Source organism: Balaenoptera musculus, chromosome 17 (genome assembly GCF_009873245.2).
Source record: "Balaenoptera musculus isolate JJ_BM4_2016_0621 chromosome 17, mBalMus1.pri.v3, whole genome shotgun sequence".
NCBI lineage: Eukaryota > Metazoa > Chordata > Mammalia > Artiodactyla > Balaenopteridae > Balaenoptera > Balaenoptera musculus.
Window position 1 is genome coordinate 41,286,330 of NC_045801.1, and position 21,403 is coordinate 41,307,732.

At 35.9% G+C, this 21,403-nt stretch overlaps 1 protein-coding gene across 2 annotated transcripts in view; it reads left to right on the top strand.

Annotated features, from left to right (window-relative positions):
• The window catches only part of C17H8orf37 (chromosome 17 C8orf37 homolog), a 22,242-nt gene extending 2,484 nt beyond the window's left edge, over positions 1–19,758 (top strand). The window contains exons 2-6 of one of the 2 annotated variants that reach the window (XM_036830842.1): positions 2,478–2,565; positions 5,953–6,017; positions 6,550–6,615; positions 14,391–14,486; positions 18,204–19,757. In XM_036830842.1, coding sequence (XP_036686737.1) covers positions 2,478–2,565; positions 5,953–6,017; positions 6,550–6,615; positions 14,391–14,486; positions 18,204–18,357 — 469 coding nt within the window. In that variant the 3' untranslated portion in view covers positions 18,358–19,757. Of the gene's footprint in view, positions 1–2,477; positions 2,566–5,952; positions 6,018–6,549; positions 6,616–14,390; positions 14,487–18,203 lie in introns of both variants that reach the window. The other variant, XM_036830843.1, reaches the window with a different exon arrangement.
• Positions 19,759–21,403: the final 1,645 nt, after the last annotated feature.

The following is a 21,403-nucleotide window of genomic DNA, read 5'->3' on the forward strand; positions in this document are numbered from 1 at the left end:
AGAATAAAGTGGTTCAGGATTATACAGATGGGAATATTTAGAGATAATATCATAACCTCATAGATGATAGCTATAATAATAGCCTATACTTATTGAGTCCTTTTTATATGCCTTTTTGTGTTATTTCATTTAATCTCTGCATCCCTACATAGTGAATACTATTATTATCCTCATTTCACTGACCAAGACCTAGAAAAATAGTTGCTTGCCCAAGTTCATATTTCCAAGTCTACCAGGACATTGTACATCCAGATTTAAGCTTTTATGTATACCTTTCACATTTAATTATGGGTTTCAAGTGTTTACATTTATTTTATTTAGACTATATATTTTATTTTTGACAGAAACTATATCTTAAATCAAGATTCAATATAGGAAGCAAAGTTAAGTAGGGAACCAATAAATGTTTATTAACCTTTGATTAAGATTATTGTATTACAGCATCAAAAGACAAAAAGTATACTGTCGTTTAAAATTTATATGCTTTCTCAATGAAATGATGGCATTTTTTTCCCATTTCTGTAGCAAAACATAGGCAAGCGTAGGCATCATGAAATTGTGTGATCTAATAACAGACCAGAATCTTATGTAAGCTGATAGTTTGGACCCCTAACAGTACTGAGTAGACTGGTAAAGTTTGAATGCATCTGATTCTTGAAATTGTGAAATTGCATGAGAGAGGGGAACCCAGAGAGTACATCATGAAAACCAGAGGAGAAAATTTCTAGAGGACATCTTAGCAACCTGCTGTCACAAAAGAAATTGAAGGAATTGGTACACAAGTGTCAGGTGCTTCTGAAAGATTAAAGAGAATTGGAACTGAGAAAGGCCATTGAATATAGTGATTTGGGCAGTAGCGACTTTGAAAAAAAGAGTTTCACTACAGTTGAGGGATATAGAGGCCAGAGATGGAATATTACACCTGGAAGAAGTTTTAAATAGTTGTCTACATTTCCTTTTTACGTATAAAATGTCTGAGGTTCAGAGAGGTTAAATAATTTAAACCAGGTGGGTAGTTCTCAACAGGTGATGACTTTACCACTCAAGGGGCATTTGGCAATGTCTTGACATTTTTGATTGTCACAACTGGGGAAGGGTGTGCTACTGGCATCTAGTGGGTAGAAGCAGGGATGCTGTAAAACATCCTACAGTGCACAATAGCCTGCCCCTCTCACTGTGACACACACACACATACACACACACACACACACCAAAGAATTTTCTGGTCCCAAATGTCAGTATTTCTAAGGTTAAGAAACCCTTATCCAGATCACCAGCTGATGCTAAATCCAATGTACTTGTAAGGAAGTAGAAACAATGGATATAGACTACTCTTCAGTAGTGAGTAAAATAGGGTGGCAACTTCAAGAGGGGTTTTGGAATGTTTCTTTGAAGAAGAAAGCATACTTAGCATACTTGGGAAGAAACCAGTATACAGTGGAAGATATTAAGGGTAAAAGTTAGAAAGGGAAAAACTAAAGAGGCAAAGCCTGGACATAGATGGAATCAGACATTTCAGTGTTAGGCAGTAGCCTCTGTGTTTTCTTACATCAGGTTAATTATCTTACTCTAAGCAGTATCAAAGAAGGGCTATAATCCTGATGTTAACAATTTCGGAGCAAATATGTTTCTAGAAATAGAGAGTTAGTCTAAAAAACCTGTCTTTTAAAACAAATAATGATCCAATGAAGTTATAAAGTTATAATGATATACAGCATCTGTAACGTAAACTCTAAAGAGAGTTAATCTCATTTAGTGTTAGGTGTCTAGACTGCCCTAGATTCAATTCCAAGCCTCTCCTCCCACTGTTTATATGAACTTGGTCGAGTTTTTGAATCTCTCAGTCCCTATATCTTCATCTATGTAAAGTATTCAGTAAATGTTAGCTATTAAATAGGAGTTCCATGCAGTAACAGTTTGTCAGTAATCCTGTGATGGCTTTACCTGCAGAAGGTAAAGAGATAGTTGAGATACTCTGTCAAGCGAATATCACTTTTTTGTGTGTATGTGTGTAATTGATCATTTGGTTATATAACCTTTGGCTCCTGTAGTAAAGAGGTATGATTATTTGACTTACAATGGAACCCTTAGGGGAAAATTAGACATATTAAAATTATCTTTGTTTATAATTCTCAGGTTCTACTTACAATTGTACATATTTTGTATTCTTAAATAAATGGTTGATGTAATTTAGAAAAGTGCATACCCACCTTTCTCTTATATATAACATACAGCTTTAAATGTTATATTTTAAGTATGTAAAAGTACACATGTGAATTTGTACCTGATGAACTACATCTTTTTTCTCAAGAAACCTAGGCTCTGTCCATAGTAGGAAAAAAATAACATCACATTTCTCCTTCTGTTATCAACTCTAGTAATGGACTTTATTTAAACAAACTCTTCTGATGTTGGCTGACTTTATCTGCACTTAAGCTTCAGCTGTTTTCTTGTTTGTTTGTTGTTTGTTTTTTCAGATCAACAGAAACATTTAAAAAAGAGCATGATCTTGACAGTCTTATTAACGAAATATTTGAAGAGCCCAACTTTGACAAAAAACGCTTTGTAAGTCAAATGTTCTAAATGTACAGTAATTCTTTCATTATCTCAAGACATGTTTAGAATAGTCTGAAAACTTATAGAATACACAAGTATCTATAGTCCTTTGAATTCTGAGAAATACAATTATTTAAAGAAATTATTCCACCTAGATTTAAATAGGAAAAAAAAATTAGAAACTGTGTGTTTTGCTTTTTATTTCTCAGCAAGAATGAGAAATTAGAAAAGCTGTTGAACAAAAGTCAACTTGCAGATGAAGTTGGTTACTTGTATTTATTTGTATACTCTAAGAATACTTTTCTAAAAGACCAAAATCAGCTTTCATTATAAGAATGTGCTTAGCATCTCAAATGCTTTGCCATTACTCTCATCCCATGTACTAATCAGTTAAGTTGGTAGTATTTTAATTTTTTAAATGCTTATATATCTATATCAACTTTATAAAAGCTCATAAAATAATATAACAGCCACCTATATATTTACTAGTCATACTGAACGTATCTTAACATTTTGCCAGATCTGCTCCTCTGGATTTTTTTTTTTATTTTTTTTATTTTTTATTTTTTTTTTTGGCCACACCATGTGATTTGCGGGATTTTAGTTCCCTGACCGGGGATTGAACCCAGGCCACAGCAGTGAAAGCGCTGAGTCCCAACCAGTGGATCGCCAGGAACTCCCTGGACTTTTTTTAAAGAAATAAAAATTATAGTTTAAGAACTCTCCAAATCTTACTCTACTGCCTTCCTTCCCAAAGGTAACCATTAGCCTTTCCATCCATACTTTTATACTTTTATTACATATGTATGTAAGCATAAACAGTTTTAACTAATGTATAGCAGTCCCTTACGTAACTCCACCACAGTTTATCTATCTACATCCCTGGTGATTAGACATTTTGATTATGCCAAGTTGTTGCTCTTACAAACAATGCTTCATCAAATATCTTTGTATGTCTTTTTTTTTAACCCATGTATAGGAGTTTCTCTAGGATATATAAACCTAGGAGGTCACAAGGTGTGCTCATCTTCAACTTTTCTACCCATTGCCAAAATGTTTTCCAAAGTGACTGTCTTATTTGTATTCTTGTCACCAGCAGCGATGAAAATGTATATACTTTCATTTTTACCAGTTTGGTGGGCACAGAATATATTTGTTAGAATTATAGATTTATTTATATACATATATATATATATATATATATATATATATATATTTGTTAGAAAGAGACCAAATGGAAGTCTAAATTACAAGGACCACAAGGAAAACAATCTAAGAAATAAATATAATAGCAAAGAGGGTTTGTTTGTTTGTTTTTAAGGTAGGGAAGATTAAAGCAAGACAGTGGACTAAAAATAACTAGGCAATGATTGTGTTAAGATTATGGATATGGGCCACTTCTTTTTTTGTCAGACTAAAAATCAAGTGACTGGTATAGATCTTAAGCTTTGTATTTCTCTATGCCAGAGGGGAGAGGAGTGGGAGAGATGAGTGAAATACATGAGGGATGTACAAATTTCCAGTTACAAAATACATGAGTCACAGAGATGAAATGTACAGCATGAGGAATATAGTCAATAATACTGTAATAGCTCTGTATGGTGACAGATGGTGACTAGACTTTTTGTGGTGATCATTTTGTAATGTATAGAAATACCGAATCAGTATGTTGTACACCTGAAACTAACATAGTGGTGTAGGTCAATTATACTTCAATTAAAAAAAAAAAAGAATAAAACCAAGTTTAAAAAATCTTAATTTCTCTAAATTTAACATTTTCAATTCATCTGTGGTAAATTAATAAGCTGGTGGCCTAGTTGAATAACATGTCAACACAATAGCAATGGTGTTGAATACTCTGCGAACAGAATGCATCATAAATGCTGAATAGCAATACTAATTTAATTAGTGGTAGGAAAAAAACTACATGATGTTATTCATTGATCATCTGAGCAATTCATTGTTTATTAAGCACTACAGGGTATGTATCTGTGTGTGAGGCACTGTCTCTTCAGTTCAAGGCATTTCAGAAAGAGAAGGAAATACTTCTCTAAAGAAGTGTTAGAGAAGATACACTAATTTGAAACAAAAATAGCTCTTATAATCATGAAGAAATAAGCTTTTATGCACTTCTTCTGTATGCTCCCTTTTTGAAGTTAGTTATTATATCCAGTTTTCCAGCCTGCAGGGGAGAAAGCAACCCAAGTAAACTCCTGGAGGAAAGCAGATCAATGTAAAACACTGATTGGATGAGGAAAAGAAGTATCTGTGAATTGCCAGTCCATGCCCACCTTGTCCTTGGAGGCCAGGTCATGCTCTTCAGAGTATTGCTCCCTCCCCCATTGCTCACCCATTCTGTTGTGTTTCTTTTATTTTTAATTGAAGTATAGTTGATTTACAATATTATATCAGTTGCAGGTTGTTTCGTTCGTTAACCACTCTCAGACTCCCACAGGAAAGCCCAGAAACAGCAGTAGATGTCCCAGTGTGCCAGCTTTGTAAACACAAGCCTGGATGGCACATGGAGCATGCTCCCAAAGACAAAAAGAGACTTAGGCACATTATTACTTTTCAGCTATGCACCAAAAATGTTTCCAGTTCTGTTTAACATCAGTTTTATTCAACAAATAAAAGAGTTAAGAGAAATAGTAAAGTATTTTTGCCTCCATTAAATTTCCTCACCTGCTAGGTAAAATGATGGCATGTCTCTGCATAGTTTAAATTGCCTTTTCTCCATCCTACTTCCTTTCCTTGGCGGTGGTCCTAGTATGTGGTCGGCTATGTTGTTTGGTACCTTATACCAGTTAACACTTAATAAATGCTTGCTAATGATGATGTTATGTAACCATATAGGAACTACTGTATGGTTGTGACTAGGTAGCTGTACATTTTCCTTGAACATCTAATGGTTGATACCATTCCATTTGATCATAATTAATATTCCTGAAGTTACCCAGGAGTTTGGTTAGTTTATTTTTAGTTCAGGTGAGTACCATTCACAGCCTTTAAAATGAGTCTGAGGTTTTTTTACTCCTCAGTTGAATTTTTCCAGGATGAAGTTTTAAATAGCAGCTCCTTCATATTAAATCATTGAACTCTAGTATTAACTGAAGAGTTATAAAGTGACTCTGAATCTTAGCATGCTAATAATGGCAGTATATCAATTTTCTAGACTAAACGTTAGTAAGCATAGTAATTCGTAAATTCCTCAGGGAGGTCTACTTCCCTTTTGCCTTTAAAGGGTTTTGATCATTGTTTTCATTTCAGAAACTTTAAAATCATAGGAAATTTTAAGCCATTTTAAAAATATTCTTGTTATAAAGTAAAGAATATTAGTTTTCATGTTACAATTCTCTAAGTTACCCTTGGCCTTTTATTGTTTTGTTTTTTTAACAGAAATTAAAATCTAAATCTTCAGGTAACACATCTGTCAGAGCTTCCTTTCAAGGCCTTGGTAAGAGGTAAGTTGGGTTTGCTTTGGTGAATTATACACACTGGTGAGCATGGTCTAGTAGATTTTGTTACCATTTAACAACATCGAGCAACAAAGCACTGGTCGGCTTTCAGGAGACAGACCAATAGCAGCATTTTCAGTGTTCTTATGGTCTGTGACTCCTTAGTGTAAAGGAACTTGAATGGGAGGTTATTGCTATTGTAAATAATTTTCTGCTGCGTTAAAAAAAAAAAAAGTATGAATGGTTTCTCAAAATTAATGTTCTGTTATATTCTTCAGTATTTACTTTGTCCCTTACATTATTTGGCAAACACATTTTTCTGTAACTCATTTTAACTCCTTGAGTGTTCCTGAATATACAGGTTTTATCCAATAACACACTGACCCTGGAATAAATACCTCTTCCTTGAAATAGTTGGCTTGCTCAGGAAAATATACAATTTGATTACAAGAATATAGAGTCAGTGAGGCCAAATTAACTTCTCATGTTTCTTTTATGTTTTAATTTTATTTTTCTCCCATCTGTTGAACATGTCCAGCTGCAACCCAGTATACCTTGGTGGAAGCGCTATTCCGTGTGGGATTGGGACAAATACTTCACAGAGGTAAGATGTCAGAAATATGTTATACTTTCTTAATTAGTTTTTTCCAAATTGATACCCTGTTAAAACATAGTTCTTATCATCTTGGCATGAGTCTGTTTCATAATAAAAGGTATATTTTGTTAGCCAGTCTAAGAACACTTTACTGAAATGTTTATTATTCTTGGGTGATAGCTGTTAAAAGCTATGGTGTTGAGTATCATTGTGTTGACACCCTTCTTTAAGATCCACTTGAAGTGCCTGGATCACTTCCATCCCAGCTTGGTTTCCACAAGACACCAGGAGTTGAGCTTCTGCCTTGCCATTTTTCCTTCCAGGCAGTGAAAACCAGTGAGTAGGACAGGTGAACTATATGATGTGTCACCCACACTGACTTGGCCAGTCAGCATGAGAAGCTGTGGGAGTTCTTAAGCACAGTCTCTTGATTTTACATATTTCAAAAGGAGAAACCCTCCTTTTGTTGTCTCTTCCCCAACCCTCCTTTCACCCAGTATCTCACTCAGTACCTCTTTCAGGGCAATCTTATGGTCATGATGCTACCTACCCCAAGCCCCTACCAGCCTCAGACTCCTGCCTACTCCATCGTCACTGTCGTAAAGTGGGGAGACAGATCGATTTTCAGCAAATTTTTTTTGGTGAAGTAGAGTTGATTTACAATGTTGTGTTAATTTCTACTGTACAGCGAAGTGATTCAGTTATACATATATATACATTCTTTTTCATATTCTTTTCTATTATGGTTTATCACAGGATATTGAATATAGTTCCGTATGCTATACAGTAGGACCTTATTGTTTATCCATTTTATATATGATAGTTTGTGTCTGCTAATCCCAAACTCCCAAGCCATCCCTCCCCCACCCGCCTCCGCCTTGGCAACCACAAGTCTGTTCTCTATGTCTGTGAGTCTATTTCTGTTTCGTAGATAAGTTCATTTGTATTGTATTTTAGATTCCACATATAAGTGATATCATATGGTATTTGTTTTTCTCTTTCTGACTTACTTCACTTGGTATGGTAATCTCTAGGCCCATCCATGTTGCTGAAAATGACATTATTTCATTCTTTATTATGGCTGAGTAGTATTCCATTGTATATATGTACCACATCTTCTTTATTCATTCATCTGTCGATGGACATTTAGGTTGTTTCCATGTCTTGTCTATTGTAAGTAGTTCAGCAAATCATTTTACCGTCCTGTTAAGTTTGGTTCTATTTTTATAGAGACCTACTTAACTAGATTATTATATTTTGTCTAGTTATTTCTAAAGCACTTTTTCATTTTCTGATAATTTTTTAAGAAATAAAAGACTGAGCTATATGATTGCATTCTGATCACGTTTCAGGAGAGATAACCATTATATTGAATAATGGAAGTGGGATCCAAAAGGACGTTGTTGGAGGGTTGTGGTAGAGCTGGCCTAGATCCTAGGAGGCCTGGAAAAAAAGGGCTATAGGACCAGAGGGAAACTGGGAATCTGGAGAAGCCTGGACCAGGAACACCAGGCAGCAGACAGGCTATAGCAGCCCACAGGGGTGATGCCTGCTGTGAGGGCTGTAAATAAAGAGTTGATAGCACTGAATCGTCGTGCGTTGAGGACTGTCTATTCAAAGCATTAGAGACACAAAATGCCCTTAGAGAAGAATACAGTCTGATTGCTTATCGATCCTGACTTACTGTGTCTACCTGGTTGGACTTGTCTCGGTCATTGCCAGACCACTCTGCCTCAAATCCTGGCTTCCCTCAAGTCATCCTTGAGCTATACGGCAAACGTTTCCTAGTTACCATCCACTTCCATCTCCTGTAGTCTCACCCACATAGACCATTGAAGAAAATATACCTAACATAACATTTTGAGCACCTCTCCCCCGTTCAGAAGGAAGATGAGAGCTGCCATCTGTCTCATATTAACTCTAAACTCATTTAGTTTGCTTTACCAAATTGTTGTCCTTGTTCTTCCTCTTCTCTTCTTAGTTCTTTCACCTCCAGTTAAAGCCTGGGCTAGATACTCTACTTAAACTAGAACACTTGTTATCCTTCTACTTTCCACTTATATTTTTCTGCCTCTGAGTATCTTTACACTTATTCCCTGTCTAGAATGACACTCCTTTCTAATGCATGTCCCCACTGTCTTACCTGCTTAATTCACTTACTGTAGACTCATTTTGTCATTCTGTTTGAACTTCCTTTTCCTTTTCTTTTTTTAAATATTCATTGAATGTCCTCTATGTCCTAGGTACTAGATACCAAAAAAGATAAAACACTGGCCAGTAGAGAAACTGATAAAGAAACAAATGACTATACCCAGGGCATGAGAAAAAGGGCTCTGATGACAGAATACCTAAGTTCAGATATTCACTCTGCCTCTTACAAGCTGTGAAGCCTTGAGAAGGGATATAATCTTACAAAACCTCAGTTTCCTCACCCATAAAAACTTTGGTTTTTATGGGTGAGGAAACTGAGTCATTGTAAGGATTAAATGAAATAATACATTAAAATTGCGCCCATGTTGCAAGTCAGCTAGCTACTATAGGTACACTAGTTTGTAGTTACCTGTGGGTCTTTCTCATCTGTTTGTGCTGCCTTCTCATTGTGTTACACCTCAGCTGCAAGAATCCTATATTCTACTACTTTTCCATTTTATCTCAGGAAATATCTCTATGTGTTCTGGTTTACTTCCAAGAGTAAATATTTTATTAAGATTTTCTTTTATGTAGTATATTTTTACATGTACTTTGATTTAGTCTAGCAGAGAAGAATCTCGTTCCAGATGGAATGTCAATGTATGTCTATTATATAACATTGATCCATGAGAATGCCACAATCTTTCGACCCCGTTCCTACCTTTTGCACAGTGACAAGAAGGGAAAACACATACAATTTGCATATATATGCACAGGTAAATGTTTATATTCACAGATCTTTTCTTCTTCACCCATCACAAAGATACTAATCATTGACCACCTTCTTCATGACATAGATCAGCACACACAGAAAGATAAGCACATCCATATTCACGTGCATGTAAAATATTATATGTGTGAAGTACATACATATTCACGTGCATGTAAAATATCATATGTGTGAAGTACTTTATACTGTCCAGAGCACTTTTTTGTAAATATATGTGTATTGGTTCACCTGCTTCACAGGGAAAAACCAAGATGCAGATAGAGCAAGAATTTTTAACCCCATTTTATAAATGAGGAAATTGAGGCACTGATGTTAAATTCATTAAACACGTATTAATTCATCATGTCCTTGCTAAGTCCTAGGTTTTGAGTGAACACATTGTGGTGAACAAATAAATAGACACTTCCCTGCCCTCAATGAGCTTTCAGTCTAGATGAGGAAAGAGACTTTAATTCCACAAATAACTATTTAATTTCCACATAATATGTAATGTGAAGGGTAAGTACAGAATACTATAAGCATAGATAATTGGCATCCTAACTAATATGAAGTGTTAGGGAATGCTTTCCTAAGCAAATAACATTTAATCAGACTATGATATGATAAATAAGTAGGAATTAAGCAAAGACAGGGGAGCGTTGGAGCCAGAGGACCCACCGTGTTAGACGATCCCTGAGCTGGAAGGAGCCAGGGGTGTGGGAGGAACAGAGAGCAGCTAGGTGAGCTGGAGTGTAGTGAGTGGGGGAAAGAATGGCTCCTGGTGGGGCTGGAGAGAGGTAGTCAGGGGACGTTTGGTTTGGGGTCGCCTGGAGGATTTTAGAAAAATATGTCTTATAGCAGTGGAAGCCATTGGGTTGTTTTGGGGTTTGTTTTAAGCAGATAGGGGTGACATAATCATATTTGTGTTTCTAAAGAAAGAAATTTTGGTTCCAGAATGGAAAATGGATTGGAAGTTGGAGGGACAAGATAGGAGAGAACACAGGGAGACCAGTCAACAGGCAGTAGGTACCGGTGGTCCAGGAAAGAGACAGTGATGGCAGCTGTGACCTAAGGGGTGGCAGTGGCTGTAGGGAAAAAGGGTCACACTTGAGATATTTAGAACATAGAATTGACAGAATTCAGTGATTAAATGGCTGTTGGAGGCAAGAGAGAAAGTTGTCAAGAATGACTCCCAAGCCCTGTGCCTTGCCCAAGGCAAGGACTCAGACGTGTAACTTGATGCCTAGTCCATTACGCCTTCTAGTATACCAATTTGCAGAAGCTTGTATAATTTATGTAAGAGGGAAGCCGCTTTTGCTCTTGCAGCTGTTGTTTTCCAGCTGCCCAAACAGCAAGACTCCCCAGTCCACTGTGGAGATCTGACAGGATTTGACTGAGAACCAGAGTCTGTGCAGAAGACTATATTGGGCTATATTTGGCACATTCCCACCACTAACATCTTTAAAATAGTAAAGATTTTACTTACTAGCCTGATAAAAGGACGAAGCTGTTGGTGACACTTCCATGTTTGTATTTACTCACATTTTAGAGGAAAAACCTGACAGTTTATCTTTCATTGGAACCATGACTTTACGTTAGATATTCTTTTATATATAGTTATAAAAGAAAAATATATTTAAGCCCTGAAAATAAACACTGATTTATATGCCTAGGGCATAAAGGAAATCGAGTCTGTTCTGCCTATTTTTCATGTGTTATGTTTGTTTGATTTTTGGATAAAGCTCTGGTTTGAGAATAATCTCGAATGATTTTAGAGTGTAAAGATTTGAATCTTTTACCCACTTGGTGTAAAGGAGAAAGAGCAGTAGCAAAGCGTGGTGGCATTAATAAGATACAGATAAAACCAAGGTGTTATTTTCAAGCCAAATTGAATTTTACTCTCCTCATTATTTTTAAAACTACTTGCAAGCCTGGATTATTCCATAGACTGGTATAATAATGGTCTAATAGAGTGAATCATAGCAGCAGAATGATTTCTTAGCTGCAAGTTAGTTTTATTTTTCTCAAAGGACAGTGTTTGTAGGAAAATGTGTTAGTGTGAATAGATTTGAATAAACTACTAAATTTTAAATTAAAAAGCTGTATGTAACATTATGGTTGAAATTTTACACATACAAAATGTCAGGAAATTCTAAATTATAGTTCCCACAACAGCAATAATTCAGCCAAATTGCACATATGTATTAAGGCATTAAAGTTAACACTCTGTGCAATCATGTAATAAATACATATGCATAAGAAAGCAAGTTACAGCATCTTTGGGAACCATCATTTTGCATTTCCTGACTTGTACATTCAAAATCCAAGTTCAAATGTGTACAAATGTAGTTGTGTTGAATTTCCATATGTACAAATTCAACTTCATGAATTGCTAAAAGTTTAAAAGGAAATATGGAATTGTTTATGAAACTTAAGATTTTAAGTGTTTATTTTTTTTTTTGCCTTTTTTTTTTAACATGTATATACTGCAGTTTTATTTCAATTGCACAAACGAAGTTCACGTGTAAGTGTTTAATTATTGTTGTGATTAATGTTTTTAGAAATATAAAGCATTTATTCTCAAAGAAACTTTCAGGCCAAAATATATTTACAATTTTGAAGTTAAGTTATCTGAATTTTAGAGGGAAATAAGTGAAAAAAAATATAGTGATGGATTTTATTTTATTTTTTAATTGCAGAAGTATTATATGCTTTTTGAAAAAAATTAAAAGTCAAAATGTATAAGGAGAAAGATAGTACTCTCCTTCCTTCCTCTCCATTCCCACCCCTGCTGAGTCAACCAGTGATAGCTGCATGGTATATTACCTTCCACATTTTTCTCCATGTTCTTACAAACTTATTATAAACACCTATACAGGAAAATTTGGGTGGTCGTTTCTATAAAAGCAGGATCATGTTATATATGTTATTGTGTACCTTGCCTTGTGCACCTCTGTGTCAGCAGTTAAATCTAATTAACTCTTTTATCAACTGCCTAATATTCCATAGTATAAATGTTATTCAGTCTTTTCCCTCTTTGATAGCTATCCAGGTGGTATCCTGTTTTTTGCCACTTCAACAGCACTGCAGTAGGAATTATTCTTGAGATACACGCCTATACTCTGGTGCTTTTATTTATATGTAATATATTCCCCAAAATGGGATTGCTAGTGCAGCAGCTAGGTATAATTTTAATCTTAAAATAATGCCAAGATTTTTCCCAAAAGGTTATAGCAGTTCACATACCCGCCAGAAATGTCTGAGAGTGCTAATTTTTGCTCACTTAATTGGTTTAAATATATATTTCATGGTTGCTTGAAATTTTAATTCTTTTTGTAGTATTTTAACTTTTTAATAAATGCTGTATGCCAGGCACTGTCATGAGCGCTTTATCAATATTAACTTGGTTAGCTCCTCATAATTCTTTTATGAGGTGTGCATTATTATCCCCATTTTACAGATAGGGAAACTGAGTCACAGAGAAGTTAAGTTACTTGACTATAGTTACACAGCTAGGGAATCAGCATTTGAACGTAGGCAATCTTGTCTATACTCTTTAACTACTAATCTATGCTACCTATGTTAGTGACATAGAGTATATTTTTAGGTTTTTTTTCTTTGTTGTCATTTGTAAGCACTCTTTATCAGTATAAGTATTTGACTATGTGTTGAAAATGTTTTCTTTCACTCTATTATTGGTCTTTTCACTTTGTTTTTGGTGTCTTAAAAGCTCTTGTTATTTCCTTTTAATTTTTAGATGATCAAATGTATCTATATTGATTCTAGTTTTAAAATACTTCAAACAATGGAGAATCTTTAAATCACAATTATTATACAAGTCAAATGGTTTGCAGCAGCAATTCATAATTCTTACCATATATTATCATTTTACTCCTGAAGTTACTATGTACTATATGAATTTTGAGATTTGCTTGGCATTTCGGTTCCTCAGGTTGTCACTGAGTACCTGTTATGTGCTGAGTATCGTTCTAGCAGTTCTGCCCTCTCTCATCAGCAGCATTTTTCCCTTCACTGCATCTTTGCCATCAGTATACAAACCTGCTGTTTTTCCTTCTTAAGTATAACCTTCTCTTAACCCCACTTCCTTTACCAACTACCACTCCACTTAAAGAAACTGCTTAGATACCCCTTACCAGTGAAGCCTATGCAGACTATTGTATTTAAAATTATAACACACTTCCTCCCAGTACTTCCAATTTTATCGACTCTACTTTTTATTTCATTTAATGCACTTTTTACCTTCTAACATGCTACATAATTTATGAGTATTGCTTATTTCTTCTCGAATTAGAATCTAAGCTGTTTGAGGACAGAATCTCACCAGCACATAGTAGGCTTTCAGTAAATATTTTTTAAGTGAGTGAATGAATACATTAATGCCAAGTAATGGGGAAACAGAAACAAATAAGATATTGTCCCAGCACACGTAAGATATTGTCCCAGCATTTCAATACAATGTGGCAAATTCTGTGATAGAGGCATCCTGAAATTTTCATTAGGAAGGGAAACACGTAAAGAAGGTAGCTTAAGTGAAGATCTCCCTCAGACAAATTTGAAAACCATTGAACTAAAAGATCTACACATCCATTTTTTTTCTTTTATATATGTAAATATACATGTGTGCATGTATGTATCAGTATGCAAGATCTTAGTAAAATAGGTAGGTTTGTGCAGAAATTTGACCTGAAAGTTCAAATAGGTAATCAGACCAATAGTATAAAAATTTATAATCAGATTCATCTTTACTTTTCTGTTGTTTACTCAGTAATCTGTAATATGTGGTATAGTCTATGAATAAATCAACATATTTTCATATTTTAACTTACCAGTAATTTCTAACGTACAGTTCTTTTCCTCTGAACAGAGCATGTGACCATCTGCGTTGTATAGCCTGTGATTTCTGGGTAGTAAGCTACGATGACTATGGGTGGGACAAATCATGTGATTATCTGTTTTTCAGGTATGTTTCTAAAGAACTTTACTCTGTGAAAAATGTACTTAATATACAACTTTATATTTCTTATTGTGCAGTAATGCCTCTTGGTGGCCTTGGCCAGATTGTGTGGCCTCCACCTCTTTGATACTTCTCGCATCATCTCCTCCTTTCCATCTGTCTGCTGTCAGCCTAGTTAAGGACATGTTACTTCTGGACAGGAGTTCAGAAGTAGCCTCCTCACTGATTTTCCTGTGTACAGTCTCTTCTTCCAGACCACCCTTCACTTGCTGAGAATTAAAGCATAACTCTGAGTATGCCATCCTCTTGCCCAAAACCCTTCTGCTTACAGAATAGTGTCCAAATTCCTTAGCATGGCATTCAAGACCTTCCATAATCCAGTCCCCATCTATCTATCACCCAGCTTTGTTTGTCTTTCCACAGTATACTTTTCACCTTTGCAAGATTTTAGCTACATCAAAACAATGCTCCCATTCCCTATGACTTAGTATAAACTCTCCACCTCTTGGGCTACCTTCCCACCATTTTATCTACCTAAACCCTACCTGTCCCTCAGGGTATGGTTCATTGCTCATCTTCTATGATTCCTTTACCACTCTCTCAACTTGGAAGTAAACTCACCCTCTCCCGTGTGTCCACAGCACGTTGTACCTGTTATAGCACTTACTGTAATAAAAGACTGAAAATATCTTAGGTTGGTATATGTCTGCCTCCCTCCTTGTGGTTGGGACAGTGTCTTACTCATATTTTTGTAATTTGTACATCCTTAAATACTCAGTGAATACCTAATGTTTTTAAGTTATAAAAATGTATTTGAACTATACATTCACATTTTCAAATAAAAATTAAGGGCTAAAAATTAGTAAAGTACATATATCATGCATTTTTGGCCCCCCAAACCTGTGCCTAAGCAAAGACTATATTTTCAGATACAAGTCATCAGAATTATTACAGCACTCTTCAGTAGCATAAAGAAAACTGTGAGAGGCTTTCTTCACACCTCTCTGGCATCCATTCTCATGTAAATCTCTAGGAGTCTCCTCTAGTGTTAATGTAAGAGTTTTTAAACTTTTCACATCAAGAACTGTTCTGAAAATCTGAATCCTCTCAACATACCCACAGAAAAATTCAAATATGCAAATACATAGAAAAATTACAATTTGAGAGATTTCATAGTACCCAACCCAAATAAAGCCTAGCGCGGTCCCAAAATCCCAGGTCAAGAGCCCGTACTCTTTGGGGCTCTGAAGCTCAGATAAGAAATGTAGACTGGGGCTTCCCTGGTGACGCAGTGGTTGAGAATCTGCCTGCCAATGCAGGGGACACGGGTTCGAGCCATGGTCTGGGAAGATCCCACATGCCGCGGAGCAACTGGGCCCGTGAGCCACAACTACTGAGCCTGCGCGTCTGGAGCCTGTGCTCCGCAACAAGAGAGGCTGCGATAGTGAGAGGCCCGCGAATCGCGATGAAGAGTGGCCCCCGCTTGCCGCAACTAGAGAAAGCCCTCACACAGAAACGAAGACCCAACACAGCCATAAATAAATAATAAATAAATTTTAAAATAAGAAATGTAGAATGTAAAGTGGTAGATGAAACCATGAAACTGGATGATATTACCCAGAAAGGTGACTTGGAGGCCTGTCAGTGAATGCAGAGTTAAGGGATCATTTATTTAAGATAGGAGATGCTGGGACTTCCCTGGTCCAGTGGTTCCCTTAACTGCTGGTCCAGTGGTTAAGAATCAGTCTTGCAATGCAGGGGACGCCGGTTCGATCTCTGGTCAGGGAACTAAGATCCCACATGCTGCAGGGCAACTAAGCCCACGTGCTGCAATTAGAGAGCCCGCATGCCGCAACTACAGAGCCCACACGCTCTGGGGCCCATGTGCCACAAGAGAGAAGCCCACTCACCACAAGGAAGAGCCTGCATGCCTCAATGAAAGATCCCACGTGCTGCAGCTAAGACCTGACACAGCCAAAAATAAATAAATAAATAAATATTTTTAAAAAAAAAAAAGATAGGAGATGCTTTGATGTTTATATTGTGGGGTGGTGGGGAAGACAAGAGAAGGGAAGGTTATGTGAGTAACAAGGTCCTGGAGGCTTTGGGGTCTGATGGAAAAGTGAGCCTTGGATAGGAAGAGGCCACTTCTGTGCCTGGGTGGAAAGAGGTCATATACTGATGTGTTCAAGGGGAAAGCTAGGAAATGGAGGCCTTTTCACATCTCACTGCCTGATTTTGTGAATGAAGATGTGATCTGCTTGAAAGTAGAGGGGAGATGAAACACTTGAGGGCAATAAGTGTATCCTAGCTTTGACAAGTTCTAGAATTTTCAAAAAGAAGTATAAGCTATACTTGACCATCCTACCATAATAGCTAAATAAAATGCTCTTATTTTTCTATTAAACTGTGTTTGCTTTATGGGAAATAATGAAATTTTCTTTCTCAGCTTCTAAAATATGCACTACTTGAAATGTATTAATTATTGATAGTTCCTTGGCTTTCATGATTCCTATTCCTGAAATCTCTAAGTATTCAATCAAGTATCACATGTTAAGTTTGTCAAAATATATTGCAGATTGAATAAAGGACAGTCCTTCATTTAGCCATTTAGTTTTCATTAAACACATTTAGTTTTGTTCGGCTTTTTTCTTTGCAGTAAAACTTATTCATTCAGTTCTTCCCCTATCTCACTGTAACCTTAGCTAAGTTGTTCAGCTGGTCAAAGTCTTAGTTTCCTGAAGTCAGACAGTTGGCCTGGAAAATCTCTTAGGTTTTGTTAGGATCTAACCTCAATTGTGCCTGAATTTTGTGCAGTACTGAATGTGGTGCCCATTGGCCACCAGAGGGCACTTTGTTTCCTGCTTTCTGTTGCAGTGACATCAACAAGTAACAGTTAACAGTGTATTTCTTTTTTAAAAAATACTTATACCGTATTTCATCATTTCACTATGTATTTTTTCATCATTTCACTTTGAATTTTTTCATTTTCTTTTGTCATGGAATATTTACATAAATTCAGTAGATGGATTATGAAAATCATAATTGATTTTCTATTAATTAAATTTAACTTCTGCAGTCTTTTTTATAATAGCATCAAGTCAGATGGTTATCGTTTTTCATGTGCGCATAGATTTAATTATGTTAAAATTACTGACATTTATTTCAGGATAGGCATTTGTTTTGTTTCTGGTAATATACGTAAATAAGCAGATCATTGAAACAAATGAGATATAATATGAATTCAACACATAGAAATAACAAGCACTTTTTCTCTATTAATGAAAAATTTCTATAGTTAACCCGTCAGAAGCCTGTTATCTTTATGCCTCTTATATGCTCTCCATTTGCCACATTGCAGGCTTTTAAAATATGGCACAGGTGAGTATTTGAGGTAGAAGATGAACCACCATCTTTTCCACTCTATTCTTATATCATGTAGTCTCTGATAAGACAGATCAATAATTCTTCAGCTCTTTAGGTCACTGTGTTCTACAACAGCCTTAATAAACAGACCTAGAGGATTGCCATTTAAAAACATTGAAATCCTCAGAAAGAGAACACCAAAGTGTATCTTCTGTTTTTCATGTGAGAACACCAGGTAGTTTAGTGTTTGGATGTTGTGAAGATAGGAAAATAAAGCAGTTAGAATTTCTTTTTTTTTTTAAGTCATTAAGCACTGAACAAAGCAACTATGCTAAAACCTTCTTGTTTTACTAATAGGAACAATATGCCAGAATTCCACAAATTAAAACCAAAGTTGGTAAAGAAGAAAGGAACACGGGCATACGCCTGCCAGTGCAGCTGGAGAACTGTTGGAGAGCTGACTGACCTTCAGACGGATCATCACCTTCGCTGGGTTTGCGGTAAACACTAGGAATGCAGACTTTCCACATTCAGACAAATGCATCCATGAGAACAGTCTCTATTAATTGTCACAGTATTTAGGTAAAGGTACATAGTATCATGCCCTTTGGAAAAGACAGGAAGTTTCATTTAATGGCTGTACAAATTTTCAAAGACCAAATGGACTTGGGAAGATAATGTGCTTTAACATTTTGGAATTATTCCTTTTTGATATATGGACACTTCACTTAGTAAGTAAGGCAACAAGTTATCCAAATACTTCTTTGCTAGCCTGTCCCCTGTTAAATAGAAATTGAATTGTGGAGTTTCATACAAATATATAGCCATTCAGTAGCAACTGCAGTACTACTGACTGCTAATATACTTAGCATAAACATTCCTCGTTACAGCAGTTAAAGGGGATAAAGCTGGCCCTGCAGAGAGGTCATTGGGGGGTGTACACGTCACCTCTTCCAGTCAGATCTGTTGTTAGCAAAGATCATAACTTAGACATGTTAGAAACCATGTGATCAGTGGCTAATTGAAGGGTTTTCGGGAGTCTGGGTATATTGTAGGTGAAAACACTGCCTGTATCTGATCTAACTTCACCAATTCAAAGCAATACTATGCACAGTAGTAAGTATATATTACCAGTTTTAGCTTATTTCTCCTCCTTTTGTTCATTTAGATATCAGAAGTTATTTAGTTTGCTCTTTTAGCAAGTATTCATTTCTATATAAAAGTGGGGTTTTTTGATGCACCCAAAAGTACAAGGAAAAATCCTAATACAGACAGGTCATTTTTGGATTTTCCAAGTACCTTCTTGCCTTTAATGCCCTAAAACTCCATTAAGTAAAGAGAACAGCAAGTAAGGTATTTTCTCAGGCAGCCTGTTGATTTTTCTGGTAGGATCAGGTTGACATGCTGTTTATTGGTGAGTACATGAAAAAAGAAAGCATAGCTGAACCAACAGGTAACCTGTTGGGCTCCTTCTTAATGTGACTAAGACTTGAGGAGCCCTACAATAGCAGCACATTCAGAAAATCGGCTACCTCAAAATTACCAGCTCGCAGCCCCATCAAGAGATTCCAATTTGCCAGAAGCTCTTTACCGCATGTGTCTAATATATTGTTCAAATGCGTGATACAAGACTTGCTGAAAGGGAGGAACTGAAGCAAAGTTATGATCTGTGTAGTCTTATACTGAATCTGTTCCAGCCATTTTACTCAAGCAAAGAAAGATCTGGTCATTAAACTCCTTCTCCTAACCGTGACACATTTGCATATGTGTATCAGTTGCTCCAGTAAGTCTAGTATTCCAACAGGATAAATCTCATTGTGGCAGATGCTCACATTTTTGTATTAAGAATATGTTTACCAATCTTATCTTTCAATAAAAATTTTTTACCCCCTAAAATTTTATCTCAGTGTAATTGTATCGGAAACATAGTGGGGGACTTCCCTGGTGGCGCAGTGGTTAAGAATCCGCCTGCCAATGCAGGGGACATGGGTTTGAGCCCTGGTCCGGGAAGATCCCACATGCCACGGAGCAACTAAGCCTGTGTCCCACAACTACTGAGCCTGCGTTCTAGAGCCCGCGAGCCACAACTACTGAAGCCCGCATGCCTAGAACCTGTGCTCTGCAACAAGAGAAGCCACCACAATGAGAAGCCTGCACACCTCAATGAAGAGTAGCCCCTGCTCGCCGCAACTAGAAAAAGCCCACGTGCAGCAACGAAGACCCAATGCAGCCAAATAAATAAATAAATACATACATACATTTTTTTTTAAAAAATTGATCCTTTTAAAGAAAAAAAAAGGAAACGGATTTGGATTGAAGTCACTTATTTCAAAAAATAGCAGAGCAACAAGATCCACACATTCAGAACCTCATGGAATTTGGTGCATTTAATCGTAATGGTGATTTTTTTTTTAATTTAAATGAGCAAATTTACTAAATTATGGATTTGAAATTTTTTTCCTCTTTTATTATTTCATCATAACTATTCTATAACTTAGATATGTTGCCCATGTTTGGCATTCCATAACATAATAATTATACTAATTAGTTCCCTAATGTCAGAAATGTATAAATGAGTTCACATTTTTGTTGGCAATTTATAAGCTTTTTAATATTGTATAATTTTTAATCGAAAATGTAGAAAGAATATTATGTTTATATACAAATGGATAGATTATTACCAGTTGTAATTTAAGCCAAAATGCAGCTATTTTAGTATCAATGTAGAAGAACAGTATAGTTTCTAATCAACTATAATTTTTAAGTGCAAAGTCTGTAAAACTTTCAAGATGTCTTGCATATTTGTTTTCAATACTCATAATAATTTTCTACCTTTAATGAGAATTTATTTTTTTATCAAGCCAGGTAGCTACTTTATTTGAACTGCATTGTACTCTCAGACCCTTATCTTGCCTAGAAATGAATAAATAATAAGTAGCTTTACTCTGTATTTAGGTGTATTTTTTTGTTTTATAATAAAATATTTATTTGGGGATGAATTTGATATAATTTTGATAATTTCCTTTAAAATGTTAACAAAATGTTTCCAACCTCCAGTTGAACAAAGAATTTATTTATTTGCATTGGGGAAGAGAAGCATGCCATAAGTTTTAGTGTGTGTGTAAGCATGTATGTGTGTACATGCACGTGTAAGAGAGTGTAGTAGCTAAAAGAACAGGTCCAAGTGCAGGAAGGAGCCATGTTGATATGGTGGTGTACATCCAGACCTGTATGATGATGTCAGTACACTTAACACTTCTTTTCTTGGGCCAAAGGAGATGGCATCAAACTATGATTTTTAATTGTTTTCCCTCCTTTTCTTACTCATCTGATATTTTTAAATGTGGTCGGAAAAAGGTCTTGAATCCAGTAAGTATTGTGATGAAGCTCAACAGTAACTCAAATGTTGATTTTTTTTTTCAGTTGTTAGGTTTTAACAAAATTTCTATCAGCTGATACCAGCTAGTAATCAGCTTTACGTATTGTTTAAGGTAATTCTGGAAGGAAAGAAAAAATTCAAAATATACAATCTCTTTAGAGATTTTACATTGTATCAT